This window comes from Vulpes vulpes, chromosome 3 (genome assembly GCF_048418805.1).
Source record: "Vulpes vulpes isolate BD-2025 chromosome 3, VulVul3, whole genome shotgun sequence".
NCBI lineage: Eukaryota > Metazoa > Chordata > Mammalia > Carnivora > Canidae > Vulpes > Vulpes vulpes.
The window spans coordinates 102,691,761-102,708,792 of NC_132782.1; the positions used below are offsets into that span (position 1 = coordinate 102,691,761).

General features: G+C 45.1%; 1 protein-coding gene across 1 annotated transcript in view; it reads right to left on the reverse strand.

Moving 5' to 3' along the window:
- LOC112923233 (BOS complex subunit NOMO1) overlaps positions 1-17,032 on the reverse strand; it is a 56,718-nt gene extending 39,686 nt beyond the window's left edge. The window contains exons 1-9 of the mRNA XM_026002971.2: positions 16,801-17,032; positions 14,208-14,297; positions 12,620-12,665; positions 9,046-9,146; positions 7,973-8,079; positions 5,662-5,734; positions 3,549-3,701; positions 2,881-3,018; positions 2,457-2,546 (exon numbers count right to left, since the gene is read on the reverse strand). Of these exons, the coding sequence (XP_025858756.2) occupies positions 2,457-2,546; positions 2,881-3,018; positions 3,549-3,701; positions 5,662-5,734; positions 7,973-8,079; positions 9,046-9,146; positions 12,620-12,665; positions 14,208-14,297; positions 16,801-16,965 (963 nt within the window). The 5' untranslated portion in view covers positions 16,966-17,032. The remainder of the gene's footprint in view (positions 1-2,456; positions 2,547-2,880; positions 3,019-3,548; positions 3,702-5,661; positions 5,735-7,972; positions 8,080-9,045; positions 9,147-12,619; positions 12,666-14,207; positions 14,298-16,800) is intronic.

Consider the following 17,032-nt stretch of genomic DNA (forward strand, 5'->3'; position numbering starts at 1 on the left):
ACCAAAGATCTACAGGCTTACTTCCCCAGTTAAAGATCACAGAGTCAAACTTGAAAGCCTCCTGCTCCCCCCACCCCCCACCCCCCCGCCACCACATAACACTTGCTCCCGTCCTGCCTCCTCCACTCCAGATGCCCGCAATCTGGTGAGCCACATCACCTCCAGTCTTCCGACTTCAAACCCCAGCATCACCTGGGACCCCCTCCCCACACTCCAACATCAATCCATCCTATGCATACTACCCCTGCCAGGTGTCCTGTCTTTTCCCACCATAACCTGAATTCAAATCTTGGTTCACTCCACCGAGGTCACCTTCCACACTCACTACCACACCCTGTGCTTGATTTACATGTGTCTATGCTCCAGCTCGTGAGTACCATGGTTTTGCTCTCCCTGGAGTCGCTATGTTCCAGCCACCTTGATCCCTGGGTCCTCAAGCTGACTACACGCATGCACCATAGGCATCCCTCCCGTGGACCTTTTACACCAGCTGCCCCTCTCAGCCTGGACCATTCTCTCCCACCTCTGGACAAGATCAGGGGGGAGGCTCCTCCTTCTCATCATTCCAGTTTCAACTCAAGCCATCACCACCTCCAAGAGGCCTTCCCTGACTATCCATCCCATCTCAGGGGCCCTTGCCCCTGCTTTCTACCCCAGCCACTCACTGTCTATCACACTAGCCTATTTCATTAGCTTGGTCCAACTTTTATCAATATCTCAAATGTCCTTGATTTATCTTCCTTTGTCTACCTCTTACTAGAATGTAACCTCCATGAATATAGTGACCTTTTCTGTCTTAGCTGGTACACAGTAGGCACTGAATAAATCACTTCTGAATCCAAGAACAGATGAATGAATGCACGCATACATACAAGAGCATTTGAGAGATTTCTTAAAAATTCAATGGTTTGTTTTTTTTTTTTTTAATTCAGGTAGCCCTTCCTGATCCTTCTAAAAAGATGTGGTTTATCTACTTACCAATTCCTGCATTCACTCAACAACTACTTTTACAAGACACCTGCTCTGTGCCAGGCACTAAATCACCTTAGGAATATGTGAAGAATGAGACATCACTAATGCACCTGACCTCATGCGGCTTCCAGGCTACTCCCTGAAATTTCATTCATGTCTCTACTTAAAAACTGGTGTTTAGTCGAGATCAAATGCACAAGCCCCCCCACAAAGCAAGCAAGGACACCTCCCCTCCCCCATCCACCTCCAGTGTGCACAAAGCCGGCAAGTGATTTAAGGAATCTTAAAAAGCCGTCAGAACCCCACTGAGCATGTGACCTAAAAGCTAGCTTCTACCAACCGCAGCTACTTCAACACAGTACTTTCAAGTGCAACATTAAAAGAACGCTATTAAAATCTAATTTTTCAATAACTGTAACACTAGGAGGTCCATTTATGAAAGACTGTTATTTTCTTTGGGGAATCTGCTCTATCTGGCAAATTTTCTATCATAGCCATTATCTACTTCTGTAATTAAAGATAAAAATGCAATGGAAAACACATTTGCCATCTATTCTAGGATCTAGGGAGTTTGTCAAGCCATGTATCACCCCATCCATCACCCCACCTCTCACTCCCCCTCCCTGCGGCCCAAGCTCTCAGCTCTCCCCTGGTTTATGGCCACAGCCTCCCAACTGGTCACTTGCTTCCATGTTGCCCCCTGCCAATTTCTTCCTAACATGGTAGCCAGAGGATCACACCTCTCTTCTGCTCAGAACTTCACCCAGAGTGACCCACCGGGTCCTGTATAAGCAGCTTCATCATCTCTCCCTTCCTCACTCCCTCCACGCCAGCCACTCTGGCCTCCTTGGGGCACCCCACACCCTCTAAGCACACTGCAGCCTCAGGATCTTTGCACATGTCACTCTCTCCATCTTGAACACTCTTCCCACAGAAATCTGTGTGGCACAACGCCTCTCCCCCTCCCCCTTCAGGTTTTCACTCAAACATCACCTTCACAGCAAGGACTGCCTACAAGTACCCAGGAAGACTGCAGCCTGTCTCAATCCTGGAAGTGTGTCACCTCCTTTCTTTATTTTTCTACGGAACACTTGCCACCTCCTAATGTACTACCTAACATACCTATTTATAAGTGCATTGTTTCTTTCTGCCATTGCACTCCAGAAGAATAAAAATTTGTAGCTTTTTGGGTCCCCAGGGTATATCCACCCCTAGAATAGTACCTGAATCGCCACCTGAGACTGAGATTCAATAAATACATTTCAACGAACAAAGTAGCTATAACTGGGGCCTCCACATTCCTCATGTGAAGAAATTCTGTGACAGTGGATCCCAGGCTAAACTGGAACAGAGCACAAGATTCTGGTTTCTTCCCACAGCCCAGCCCTTCCAGATAAAATACTGATTTTCGTAAACATGTTTGCAACACCTGTGCCCAGAGATGGGAAACCCGAACACCCGTCCCTTCTGGAGGGAGGTCTTACCTCAATTTTCAGGCTGTCATGTTCCACCGTGAAGTCTCGTCTGGAAGGAGCAACATCAAAGGTAATCCTCTCCCCTCTATAAAAGGGAATCTAGAAGGAAGGGTCTGTTAATTACTAAGAGCCCACAACATGATTCAACGATCAATATTAATAATCGACCCCGGAAGCCACAAACGACAAGGGGTTCGAGGCAAGCCAAGAGAAACTATTAATCATAGCTGCTGCTGATCTTAAAAGAGGAAGGCCCAAACTTTTTGCAGCCACGACTGATGAGTCTGAGTCTCGTCCAAAATAACAATGCTAAAGAAATCGGTCGCGAAACTGCAAGGCAATCATTTTTTCCCCTTAACACCCAAATGGCATTGACTCTCGCTGTGTCTGAAGAGTCTACAATGTCCAGAAAACACAAATATTCTCCACTCACCACAGTATAGTCCCCGCTTGGCAAGGAATAGAAGGAAAACGAGCCATCTTCTTTGGAGACTGCATAGCACAGATACACCAGACTCTCATCTGGGGGTTGGAAGCCAGGCACTGGAGAGATGTTGCAACCCAGGACATCCTATGTCAAGGGGAGAAAAGAAAATGACTTCCTTTTCCATTCCTAGGTTCTCATTACCATCAAATGGCCACACTAGCAGAAAATTCTTCTAAGTTTTACATCACAAAACACATATTTCTGAAACCCACGGCATAGTAGGGGAGGTAAAATGAACAAAAACTTTTACACTCAAGTTGGGGAGTTAAAAAAACTGGCATGGTCTTCTTGGAACAAACGATGTCATCGTCCTTCCCTACAGTGGGGCATTATTCTGCGGTCAAGGAAATAGAGCTCTGGAAGGGCAAGTGGCGGGCTCACACAGCCAGCAAGAGGCAGAGCTGTGATCTGTCTGCACCTGCGTCTGAGATTTCAGAGCCTGTGCACTTTCCACTGGAGCCCACTCCCACCACAGACATTCAGGTTCTTGCAAGTCAACCAAGAAACGCAAAGCTTTTACATGTAGAGACTGTACCCCTACCTTGGCCTACATTTTCAGTGTTCTCAGCCTGCATTCTCATAATCTCACCCATTCTTGGCTCTTTTTTACGTACCTCTTTGGAAACTACAGATGAAAAGAGAAGAAACTTCACCCCTTTCATGGGTTCCCCATCACTGCGGACAGAGCCAGACACGTTGTAGCCAGCCACGATGAGGGGACTGGCGGCGTTGGCATTGGAGTTGGTCACCCGCACAGTGGTGCTCGCCTACAGGAAGAAGGTGATTTTAACTTCCCAAATAACAAATCCTCACGGAGTGTTTAACAACCGTGAAGATATGCTTAAGCTAAAATATTAATGAGGGGGTGGGGAGTAACACGGAAAACTGGGAAGGTGATAGAATCACAACCACGTGTTCGCAAGCAAAATGAATTAAAATGAAACGTGGCAAAATGTCCATCACAATGATGATCTCCTTTGCGTCGCTAATGGTTTGTTTTACACTTTTCCACCTTCCAAATGTTCCACCTCTGTTACCACTCCTTTACTCTGGTCTATCTGTTGCAATTTTTTTAAATGAGCATCCTTTACTTTTTTCCATGTTTGATGGTATATATGCATGTGACTTTAAAGCTCTCGAAGCACAGTTTACAGAGAAAAAAATGCATATAGTCTAGGTGTACAGAGCAGTGATCTTCACAAACTGAACATGCCCTGTAACCAGCACCCAGGAGCCCCTTCACACTAATTTCCAGGTACTATCTGCCAAAGACAATCATTATCGTGACTTTTAATAGCATGCTCTACTTTGAAATACAATCTTATGTTAATAGATTCAAATTCCTTTATACATACAATTAACAATATAAGCCTTAAAATTTATTCTAATCAATGTATAAGCCATGAGTTCTAAATAAAACATTTTTAACCCCCTGAAAACTTGCAGTCATAAATAGTATACAGATAAGTAGAGGCGTGAAACCATACCATCAACTCTAAATGCTTAAAAACTATAGAGTAAAAACTAAAATACTGATTCTAATAGTTCCTTAGCAAGAACAAAACACAGCCTCAAAACTAATATAAAAGTTAATGTGGTGAAATGTCCTTTAAATCTTACTTCAATTTGTTTTCCTGTAGTGATTACAAAACCTCACCTGGTCTGTTTCTTCCTTTTTTGATCTTTTATCATAAACTATTTCCATCAAATAAAAAGATATCATTGGGAGTGCCTGGGTGGCTCATTGGGTTAAGCATATGCCTTTGGCTTAGGTCATGATCCCAGATCCTGGGATCAAGCCCCATGTCAGGCTCCCTGCTTAGCAGAGAGTCTGCTTCTCCCTCTCCCTCTGCCCTCCCCTCCACTTGCGCTCTGTATCTCTAATACCTTTAAAAAAGATATAAAACTACTCTAAAGAACACCTATACACACTCTAACCAGCTAAGAAATAAAAGCAGAAGTATAATTCAAGAGTCTTGCATACCTCGACATCCCTTCCTGCCTCCCTCTATAGATGTCAGTGTCATAATGGATATAGTGTCTGCCATTCTCATGCACATCCTCATACTTTTTTTACATAGGACTCTATCTGTAAGTGGAAGCACCCTGAGTGTTTTTAATTACTGTATAAACAATACTGTGTTTCCTTACCCTCAGCAACTTGCCTTTTTCCCTCAACTTTATGTTTTTAAATGTACTCCTATTGATCCACGTAGCTCTGTTTCACTCATTGCTGTCCTACAGGATTCTGTGTGATAAAACCACATTCTGCTCTCTACTTAATGGACATTTAGGTCGCTTATAATATTTTGCTAGTATAAACAAAACTGCAATAGGCATTCTTTTACATTCTCCTTGGGCACACATGCAATGGTTTCTAGAATGTTAAGTATGTTTATAGATTGCTGTTTCAGACTGGAAAAAGAACAAATAAATCTCATCAGGTCCTTCTGGTGTTGATTCAGCTTAAAATAGCTATAGTTAATAACAGACCTATTTCACAGCAGGAAGACAGTATTGTCACCTAAAACCAAAAACAACAGAAGGAACATCTGCTACAGTGAGTTTTATCTTATAAATACCACCGAATCAATCAACAGCATTGTCTTTTTTCTCATTTACTTCCAGAAAAACCATAAACTCATTTCATACCCTGAAATGAGCTCTCTATCCTTGTCTCCAAACCAGAACACTGCTGGCACAGCTATCAACAACTGAAATACTCACCTCTTTCAATGCCCAGGTTGGATGAGTTGCAAGAATTTCATAATCCCCAGGAAGAACTTTAAAAAATGCAAACCTAAGAAATAAAAAATACCAATTAACTTTCTCTCAACAGCCCAAGTGTTCTAATTTATAGCTAATGTTGTAAGAATAAGAAAATAATGTTTGGATTATCACAAACTTGCCAATGGCTGATTAAATGAATATAAACAAAAATTCAGTCATTTACTATACAAATCCACATCGAGGAGCACTTATTGAATACTTCCTGTGTACAAGAACAGGTATTCTGTGTGCTGCCAGGAAGAAGGTTTTATGTTTCCCTTAACCCCCTTAACCCCAAGGATTTCTGACCTTAAAAACCAGATATTGGGAGGACACCTGGGTGGCTCAGTGGTTGAGTGTCTGCCTTTGGCTCAGGGCATGATCCCAGAGTCCTGAGATCAAGTCCCTCTACCTATGTCTCTGCATCTCTCTCTGTGTCTCTCATGAATAAATAAATAAAATCTTAAAAAAAAAACAAAAACCAAAAACCAGTCCCTGGTTCAGCAAGGATCAGTCATAAAACATTCAAGTCTGCTTTGAGCAGAGGTGATAGGCATGAATAGGCAAAGAAAAGGGAAGGAAGTGTCCAGGGGAACAGGACAGTGGGAAGGAAAGAGTCCTGGGTGCAGAAGAGAGAACAGATCTGAAAGGCTGAGGCCTATGCTGATGTTAATGATGTGGGCAGGGCAAATGATAACAGGCTTCGAATCCTATACAGAAGAGTTTAGATCTCTTATCAGAAACAAATACAGAGTGAGCCATTCTGGGCTCTTGCACCAACTACAATGACCAAACCAGACGCTGATGAATACCAGTTAAGTAACCATGGGCAAATCAAGACCAGAGTGACAGAAGCTGAGGCTGGAAAAACTGTCTGATACACTTGACCCTTTTAAATGTGTAAAGCACCAGACAATGAGTGCTCATTCTAGTAAAATAGACTACCAAAAAAATCCATCTAATTTCTTCTCCTGTGGTGGTATTTCATTATATCAAGTATTGCCTGTCATAATTGGGTATGACTTGGAAATCACTTTGCTACAATAAAATTGAAATTACTATTGGATTTTGGCCCTGGGGAGATGCAGCCTCTACTCCTGCAAGTTATGATCATTGTTTTACTCAGTGCAGATGAAGGAGACTGAACAAGTTCAAGTCACTTCACCCAGGGAGGTCAAGAGCAAACTGCTAGCCCAGAGAAAATAGAAGCTCCGCATTCCTCCCGCAGGCATCAATCAAGTAGACATAAATGTTATCCCCAAACTAAAAAATAATTTCAACAATCCTCTTTGAAAAACTGGAGAGCAACAGACTCATTATAAGCTTCTAATTTGCAGTTAAGTTGGTTTTGTGTATTGAAGGAGTAATGATTCGAATGCTTTCAAAATTATCAGCTGGAACTACTCTGAGTTAATCTTGGCACATCTGTTAACATTTACAACTCAACGATATAAATCCATTAAACACTTTAAATCTGACTCAGTGAGGTTAATTAAATAGTTGTCAGTTCCAACCACAAAATAATTTTGATATAATAGTGATAATGTGAATTTTAAAAATCATAATTAAGGGGCACCTGGGTGGCTCAATTGGTTGAGCATCTGACTCTTGATTTCAGCTCAGGTCATGATCTCAAGGTCATGAAATTGAGCCCCAGCCTCTGTGCTAGGCATGGAAACTGCTTGGGATTCTCTCTCTCTCCCTCTGCCCCTCCCCTCCCATGCACTCTCTAAACAGAATTTAAAAATTTAAAAAAAAAAAATCATAACTGACCAAATCTATATTGAGCTAACACTATTATGCACTCTATTCCATGCCAGGCAGTTTGAAATAATAGTATTAATTTAATCTTCCTGCTAACCTTAGGGGTGGGTTCCACCATCATCATCATTTATAAATAAGAAACTTGAGGCCCAAATGCATTAAGTAACTTGCTCCAGATCAAACCCAGTAAGTGGAGGAACCTGGATTCACACCCAGGTTTTCAGGCTCCAGAGCCTGTCCCACTGTTAAATGAAGGCCTACTATGTGCCAGGCCTGCAGCAGGTGCTGTACAAAGATCAACTCATGTTTGATCATCCCATCAACTCTAGAGGTGACGGGTCAGATAACTTCCATTTCACAGATGAAGAGCTTGAGGCCCCGAGAGGCATGAACTCATCTGCAGTTAAGAGGCCAAATAAAGATCTGAACCCAGGTCTCCCAGGCCCAATCACAGGCTCCCTCCCTCCCCTCAGCTGTGAGGCAGGAGGACACAGGCACAACTTACTTTCCACCAGGCTGTGTCACTGTGGACTGGATCTTTGCTTCAGTCCCTGTGTTTCTCAGAGACACCTGAACTCCTGCAGGGCCCAGGGGCTGCCCTTTGCTGAGAACCTGCCAAGGAGAAGGAGGTCAGGACCCAAACCAGCAGCAGAGTTCCCCTGCTCATGCTCCCTGCATGGACCTTATACCTTTCTTTGGGTCAAGAGTCCTTCACAAAGAGTAGATAAATGATGCATACCCTTCCCTGGGATTAGTTGGGGTGCTGAGTGAGGCAACAGTAATGGTGAAATAATACTTTATTTCATCAAATCTAAGACACCATCAGCTAAAGATGCACCATGATTTTACAATCTATGGAGAAAGAAAAGTACCATGATCCTCCACGCTAGCAAGAAACTTACACATGAAGCCAGGACCACTTTGCCTCATTGAGAGCAAGCACCTCACTCTCATTTGAAGGCAGAGGAGAAATCAACTTGCCGTGAAGAAACGAATAGCAGGGCAATTCGCACATGTCAACCATGGTGCCAGATGGAGGGACGAAAAAGAACTCCCCTGAAATATCTGAACTTGGAGCCGCCATTCACACAGGTTAGCCCCCTAAATTCACACCACCAAGGTACCCCAAAAAACTCTTAGAGAATCTAGTTTACTGAGACAACTCCTGGGGGAGTGGATGAAGCAAATGCAAATCCTAACTGCGGGAGACTGGTTTCATTTGCCCACGGTGATTATAGGTTGCCAGAAGTCCTGAGGCCTGCGCTCTTCCCAGCCTGCACCCAAAAGGGGCCATCCCTGGAAGTTACTCAGCCAAGCTTTACAGTGGAATGGCCTCGCATTCCCTTACAACTGCCCTCGCGAGAGAATGACAAGTAGCCCAGATCTGACTGGGTTTTAGTCACCCACTACCTTTTACACCAAATTTTACCCATTCTGAGACCCTCCTGAAGTCTGTCTGTGGGTCTCTTGGGAACTCAGAGTCCCCACATTAAAAAGTCCTGCTTTTTTAAAGGTCAGAAAAGACTCAATACATGATACGGAGCAAACATTAAAAATAACCATGTTCCGAAGCCAAACCTTTCCATTCACAGAGAACCCGGTGAACACAAAGTCGATGTCCCCGCCCTTAGTACAGATGTCACTGACGCCATCCACATACAGCTCCACGATCGTTGGCTCTGAGAAATGAAGGTGGGAGGGAAAGGAGCAGGGTACAAGACACAAGAGCAAGTTTAGTCCTGACAGAAGGTGAACCTGTCTAGGCAAAACACCTTTTCTTGGCCAATCTTCAGTTTATTTTTGAGCACTTAATACACTCTCATGATTTAACATCCAAAGGTACCAAGAGGGATGCAGGGACGTCTCCCTCTCGCCTCTTCCTCTGGACACCCAGTTTCCTGTCCCAGAGTGAAAGTGTGTGGAGGATAATATGCTTTAAAAAAAAAAAAAGATTTTAATTATTTATTCATGAGAGAGAGGGAGAGATATAGGCAGAGAAGCAGGCTCCCTGAGGGGAGCCAGATGTGGGACTTGATCCCAGGACCCTGGGATCACAACCTGAGCCGAAGGCAGATGCTCAACCATTGAGCCACCCAGGCATCCCAATAATATGCTTTTATAACAGTCTTTTGGCTGCACTTATCTCAGAGTCCCACTGAAAATTCAGCAAGCACCAAATTGTTTTATTCATTGGATGCTTATCCCATACCCAATACAGGGCTAGGTGCATATGCACCTCACAACTACTTTAACAGGTCGAGGATTAAGCTGACACACAGAAAGGTTAAAGGGCCCCCCACCCCCTGCCAAAGTCACAGAGCTTGTGAGTGATGGAGCCCCAACTCAACCTCCAGAAGCCTGGCTCCAAACTGTGTCCTGACCAACTGCATGGGCTCAGCCACATTAAACCAGGATCATAAAGTCTAATGCCCACAGGAACCAAGCAGGGGATGGGCCACTGGTTCAAACTTTCAAGAAAAAACAGACATCTGGATTCTATGTGTCATCTCCTGATGTTTCAGTATTAGCAACTAATTCAAATTGTCTAAAAGACGGAAAAGGTCATCATAAGGGTTAAAGTTTTTAAAAGGTTAGAAGAGTGTAGAGTGTTAGAGAAAAGGGAAAATCAAGAGAATTTGGGTAAAATGAATAATTACATACACACGGGAAGATACCAATACAAAAATGCACACAAGACTTGAACAGACACCTCACAAAAGAGGTTATCCATATGGCCAATAAACATATTTTAAAAAAAGCATTCAATCTCATTGACCATCGAATAAATAAATATCAAAACCACAATGAGAATGGTCTCACTCGTGTGGAATTTAAGAAACAAAACAGAGGCTCATTAGAGGAAGGGAGGGAAAAATAAAACAAGATGAAATCAGAGAGAGAGAGACAAACCATAAGAGACTGGTAATGATAAGAAACAAACTCAGGTTTGCTGGAGGAGAGGAGGTTTGGGGGATGGGATAACTGGGTGATGGGCGTTAAGGACGGGATATGATGGAATGAGCACTGGGTGTGATATAAGACTGATGAATCACTGATCTCTACCCCTGAAACTAATACTACTACTATATTAATTATTAATTAATTTACTACTACTACTAAATTAATTGAACTTAATTTTTAAAAATTTTTAATTAAAATTTAAAAAACACAGTGAGAGACCACCACATTACCACCAGAATGGCTAAAATGAAAAAACACTGCCCTTACCAAGTGCTGGTGAGCTGCGGGGTAGCTAGAACTCTTCCACACTGCTAGGAGAGTGGAAGCTACGACATCCGCCTTGGACACTCACACTATCCACAAGAGCTGCACAGGTAAGTGCTCTCTTGCCCAGCAATCCCTCCTGGTATATACTCACCAGAAATGCAAACACAAGAACACATGTACCGAAAGGCCAGAACAAGGACATTCGCAGGAGCACCACACTTAGTGGCCAAAGTTGAGAAGCGGCCCACATGTCCATCAACAGAAGGGATAAGTCACTTTATACTCACACAGCAGTTGAATGAGCTAACGGAGGCCACACACATAATAGAGATGAGTGTCATTAACAATGTCGGGAGGAAGAAACCAGACACGAAAATGTACCCCTTTAGGATTCCATTTATATCAAGTTCAAAACAGACAAGACTCATCTACAACTTTAGGAGGTCGGGGCAGTGGTCACCTGCAGGTGGGGTGGAGCGGTTGGGGAGTGCCTGCGAGGGGGCACCACTGGGGTACTGGTTCTACGTCGTTATCCGGGTAGAGGTTACATGCTGCGTTCACTTGGGGAACGTTCACGTGATACCCTTATGACGACTACACTTTTCTGAAAGTACAATTCAATAAAGTAAACTTCTCAAAAGAAAAAACACCCCCACAGGCCGGTGATCTGCAACCTCTGCTTTAGCACTGTGTTGGGTTCCCTTCCTCTGCTGCTCTCTGGAATGCATGGGTCAGGTGCCCCCTACTATAAACTGAAAAAGAACCTCCCTCAGAGTCCAACTGGCTGTCGGCTGACCTGAGCTTTACTTTGCCCTTGTGATGACAGGAACTAAATTCTTCCTCCTCCAACTGACAAGCAAGCCTGACACAAACAGCCATGGCCCCCGACCCCTCTCCTGAAGCTACAGAACTGGGATCACACACACCTACTCTTTGGAAACGTCAGCCGTGGCAGAGCAGAACCCTCTCTTCTTATCTCAACCCCTTTCCCACATCTCCAGCTCTGCTAAAAGGCAGATATTATCAGGTAAGTTCCGAGTTCTTGTTTGTACGTGTGCAGAATGCTTTTAAGGATTTATTCATGGCTCATTATGTGCCAGTCTTTCTCAACATTGTAAATACACTGGCCCATTAATCCTCCAAGTCAGGCTGTGAGGCACCTACTACCACTCTCCTGACCCCCTAGCAAAGACACTGGACACTGACTCAGGGGATGTAGTTTGTCCAAGGTCATCACAGAACCAGTAACGCTCAAGGTCACCAGATGTTCTGATCTCCTTTGAGAAGCAGATCCAGATTTTCATGTGAAATTTCACCATGTTTAATACTGCGGTCCTAAAAAGGATTGAGGGGGCTAAGAAGCCACCCTGGGACAGGAAAAAAGTCCCAACTCCTGAACTCTAGATACCATTGTGCTACCACTTTATGAACAGAACTACAAAAGCAGAGCTTCTGGAGAAAGGTTCAGGACAAGATGCCTATCTCAAGAAAAATGACAGAAAAAAAAAAAAAGAAAGAAAGATGACAGATGACAGAAAACCTTAAGATAGGTCCAAGGTAGGAACAACTGGGTGGCTCAGCGGTTGAGCATCTGCCTTTGCCTAGGCCAGGATCCCAAGTCCAGGGATTGAGTCCCACATCGGGGTCCCTGTAAGGAGCCTGCTTCTCCCTCTGTCTATGTCTCTGCCTCTCTCTGTGTGTCTCTCATCAATAAATAAAATCTTTAAAAATAATAATGATAAGGTAAGTCCAAGGTAAATCCAATCTACTCTAAAGTAACAAGGAGGGGAAAAAGCTTTGTTCCTCACTAGGAATGGGTTAAAATAGTATTTTAACAGTGTCTGCACTCTGCCAATTTAAATTAATATTCGGCATATAATCTAATCCTGTACAGAGTATGTATCTAATTATTCAGTTCACTTACCAAAACTCCACCCTAAGGGAGGCTCAATCTTCAGAATGAAATCTCCCTAAGACAGGGGAAGAAAGAAAGAGAGATGAAAACTGATGACCTCTCAACTAGTTTAATACAGTGCTACTATTTAACCTAGGATTTATACACCTGCAATGAAATTCCAAGCACACGCTCCATTCTAAGAAGCTGTGGGCTCTCTGATTGCCTTCAGATGCGGCAAGCTGAAGTTGAATGCCCAGAAGTCCCCATCCAACCAATCAGAAAATACCAACTTAGTGCCCATGGAAAAGTTCTAAAGGCATTATATTTAGCCACTCATTGTCTTTTGATATCAAATGCACTACTCATGGAGTCTATTAACCCCTCCCATGCCCAGGTTGCTAGTGTCAGCATGTATCCTTAGCAATGAAAGTCATTGCTGAAAACTAGATATTACTCACATACCCTGGTTTCTTGAGATTGATAGGAATAAGTTAAAACAACAACAAAAAAAAACCACCATATTTTAAGATCAACCTGTAGAAGTCAGTCCTATGTATTGTGCCTAGACCTAAGTTCAAGAATATTTATTGCTGTGTTGTCAGTAATAAATTTTTTAAATTGGGAAAAGCTTCTATGCCTACCAACAGAGACGTGGCTACATAAATTACAATTTTCATTTGATTCTGATGTGCTGTGCAGCCAATAAAAAGAGGGCAACAGATCCATACACGCTGATGTTGAAAGCATATCAAGATATTATCACAGGGAAAAGAAAAACCAAACTGCAGAATGATTTCTATTGTTTAACTCCATTTGATATTTTAAAAAACAAAATCAAAACGATGTGTGCCTATTGATTATTTCTTCAACGTGCTTCAAATCTGTGTTTCCAAATAAAAAGTTGATATGGGGAGGGGGGCGGGGGTGGGAGGAGGGAAGGCTGGGTTGCAAGTAGGAATTGGCAGATATACATCTATGCACACGTGCACACATGTAAACATCTTTATAATCATAGCACACAGAAAGCAGTCTTTCAGGATACACACTAAAACTTTTATCAGTGGGGCTACCCATTACCATTACTGAGGGATGAGAAATTGGGGGGTAAAGATTAAATTTACTTCGTATACTTCTAAAGACCTTGTTTTGTTGTCTTCCACAAAGCTCATAAATTCTCGTATCACTTGTATAATTTTTTAAACAGTGTGTTAGGCTGCTTGCAAACTTAACCCTATTAAATCAGGATTTCTCAGTGTCCGCACCGCTGATGTTTGGTCTGTCCTGTGCAGCATGATGTGAAGTCCAGCTTCATTTCTGGCCTCTACTCACTGGATACTGTAGCACTCCCTCAACCCCAAGCAGTAGTAACAACCAGAAATGTCTCTAGACATTGACTGCCAAATGTCCCTGCAGACACTGAGGAGCCACTGTATTCAATCAAACCAGTTTAGAAACTGTCTCCCTCAAAATTTGGCCAGAATTGTCAAATACCACTTCTAATTTACAAAAGAGATGAGTTTTCGCTTGTGTGGCAAATCAAGACTGCTCTGGTTCGTGCAGTGCCGAGGGCCACACTTACTACTTCCCAACATAAATGACTACAGTAGTCTCTTACCTTATCGTACAAGGGGATCATAAAGTAACCATTATTAGGGGCACAGTCTGTCTGGTATTTCAAAGTCCCATGCTTGGTATACAGCTTTATCTAGAAAGCAAGGAAAGAAGTCGTAAGAGAATTATCTACATACACTATGCCGGGATGCAATCTATCAGTGTGCGTTTGCTGAGGACCTACTACATGCTGCTATTACCACCAGGCATTAGAGAGAAGACAAAGTATCCCAAAAATAATGTGATTAGATATTTCTCTGGTTAGAAACCATCTAAAGACTACCTCCAAAACTCATATTTTTCAGTTTATTTTTAGTGGCTGTCCCTATGTTGTTTCCATCTAGAACAAATTTTCAAATTTGCTGTTAGTAAAGTGCTTATTAAAATGTAATCCCCAAGCCCCATGTCTGTTTCTAAACTAGAAGGTTTGTGGCGAGGGCCAAGGATCTGAAACTATTAACCCCAAATGATTCCGAATATTTGGGAGTAACACTCATCTAGAAACTTTTAAGCTTCTCTCTTAGGTTCATTCTCTGGCAAAAACAAAGTAAAGGAGGTTTAATACAGGTCTTCTCAAGGATCTCTAAAGCTCTTGCATCCTGGGCATTTCCAAACACAATCTGTTAACTTTTTAAGATGTTCCAGTAAAGTCTGGGTCTTCCCTGTACTGTGTGACCCAAGTCAATTTACCTCCTGAGGTCCAGTTTCATAAGGGGCAAGGAAAAGAGCCACTTCCCTTTGTGTTTATACAGGATCACGTCTATGCATTTTAAGCATTTGGCAGAGAGCATGATTCAAAAAACAAAATACTATTATTATTTTACTATATTACTATGTTGTATTACTCACATCTCTCTGCCTTCACTTTTCTCCCAGAGCCTCAGGAAACTACAAGTTGCAAAAAAGCCTTGCAAGGCAGCTTCTGAAACTGCCTGTGCCCACACACTGGGAGGCAATCCAGGAAGTGGCACGGGGACCCAGCAGAACCTAGGAACCCTGAAACTGCCAGTGGGCAGGTTCGCTAAACACCTGACTTAAGATCAGACACAGCAGAGGAGCCGCAGCCACAGACGGAAGGGTCTTCTTTAGGAAATACACCGCGTGGGGGGTTGGGCTGCTTCTGTCCCAACCCCATCCTCCAGAAACAAAAACGAGGCCAGGTGAAAGACCTCGTGGGGTGTGGAAACGATCCTCAACCCCAAACCTATCTCCGCACCCAGATTCGGAGAACATTTAATTCCTCAGCGCTGCCCTTCCGCTGCCAGCACTGGTGTGGCTCAACCAGGCTTTCAGGCAGTCTCTGTGGTCTGAGGTCCCCCCAACATCCCTTCTCTCCGGCATCTCCTAGCCTCTTTCCTTCTTTTATCCCCTTTCAAATCCCCTTCTCCTGCCCATCATCAGTACCCTCCTAAAATAGAGGCCAAGCCCTCCATTAGGTCCCTTCCCATCTATCCCGACAAGTGACCTTCCTCTTTGCAAAAGCTTTCTGGGTCACAGTCTCACTGGGCTGATAATCTGTAGCTGCATGGGGTTTTACAACTTAACACAAAGACTTCTGCACAAATCTCCGGTGTCACCCCAGTCACCACCCAGCAAGGTAATCAGGGCAGCAGACAACTCTCCATTCACAGAGGAAAATGGGAGATTTCCCCAAGGGAGGGATGCGGGAGATTAAAAACACGGATTCCAAGCCCCAGAGATGCCAAGACATGTACAGGGTTGGGATCCCCCTAAGAGCATCCCCCCGGGGGGGGGGCAGTTTTAGGAGGAGTGGATTAGGACCTCTGGGGGGGGCTCTGAGCTGTGGGGCCAGGGGTCCAGACATGCATTTGGGGGGGCTCTGAGCTGTGGGGCCAGGGGTCCAGACTTGCATTGGGGGGGCTCTGAGCTGTGGGGCCAGGGGTCCAGGCTTGCATTGGGGGGGGGGGGGCTCTGAGCTGTGGGGCCAGGGGCCAGACTTGCATTGGGGGGGCTCTGAGCTGTGGGGCCAGGGGTCCAGGCTTGCATTGGTGGGGGGGCTCTGAGCTGTGGGGCCAGGGGCCAGACTTGCATTTGGGGGATGGGGCTCTGAGCTGTGGGGCCAGGGGCCAGACTTGGCAGCCTCTAGATTCCAGACTCGGGGTTTGGGGAAATCTAAGTTCCAGGGGATCTGAGTTTTGAGGATGTGGGGGTCTGGGTCCTGCCGAGAGTGGCTTTTAAGAGATCTGGGGCCTGGATTGTGGGGACGGTCAGAGTCCCCTAGCATCTCGGATCCGGATTTGGGGGGGTTTCTGGAGTTTGGGTGTCCTGATTTGGGGGGGAATCCTTCGTTTTGAGGGAGCTGATGGGAGCTATCAACACCGCCTCCCACCCCGTGCGCGCATCCCCGAAGGCCCCCGGCCCCACTCGGCAGGTGACCCCAGGACACGATCCATCCCCTCCCCTCCCCCCACCGCCCTCCCTCGCCCAGCGCGACGGGGAGGCGCCGGCCCGGGGCAGCGCCCGCGCAAAGCGGAGCCTCCAGCGCGGCGAGGGCTCCTCCGAGAGCGTGGAGCAGGCGGCGGCCCGGGCGAGGCCGCCGCAGCGCCGACAGGTGGAGCGCCCGGCCCGGCGCTCACCTCGATGAGCGAGTAGTTGATCTCCACGTCCGACTTGACGAAGCCCCCGCAGCCCACCACGATGTCCTCGGAGCCGCGCGCCGGGCCCGCGCCGCTCAGCAGCAGCAGCAGAGCGGCGGCCACCGGCCCCGGCCCCCGCGGCCCCGCGGCCCCGCTCGCCCGCATGGCCTCCCGGGTCCGCCGCCCGCCCCGCCGCAGGCCTCCCGGGTCCGCCCCCCGCCCCGCGCGCGGC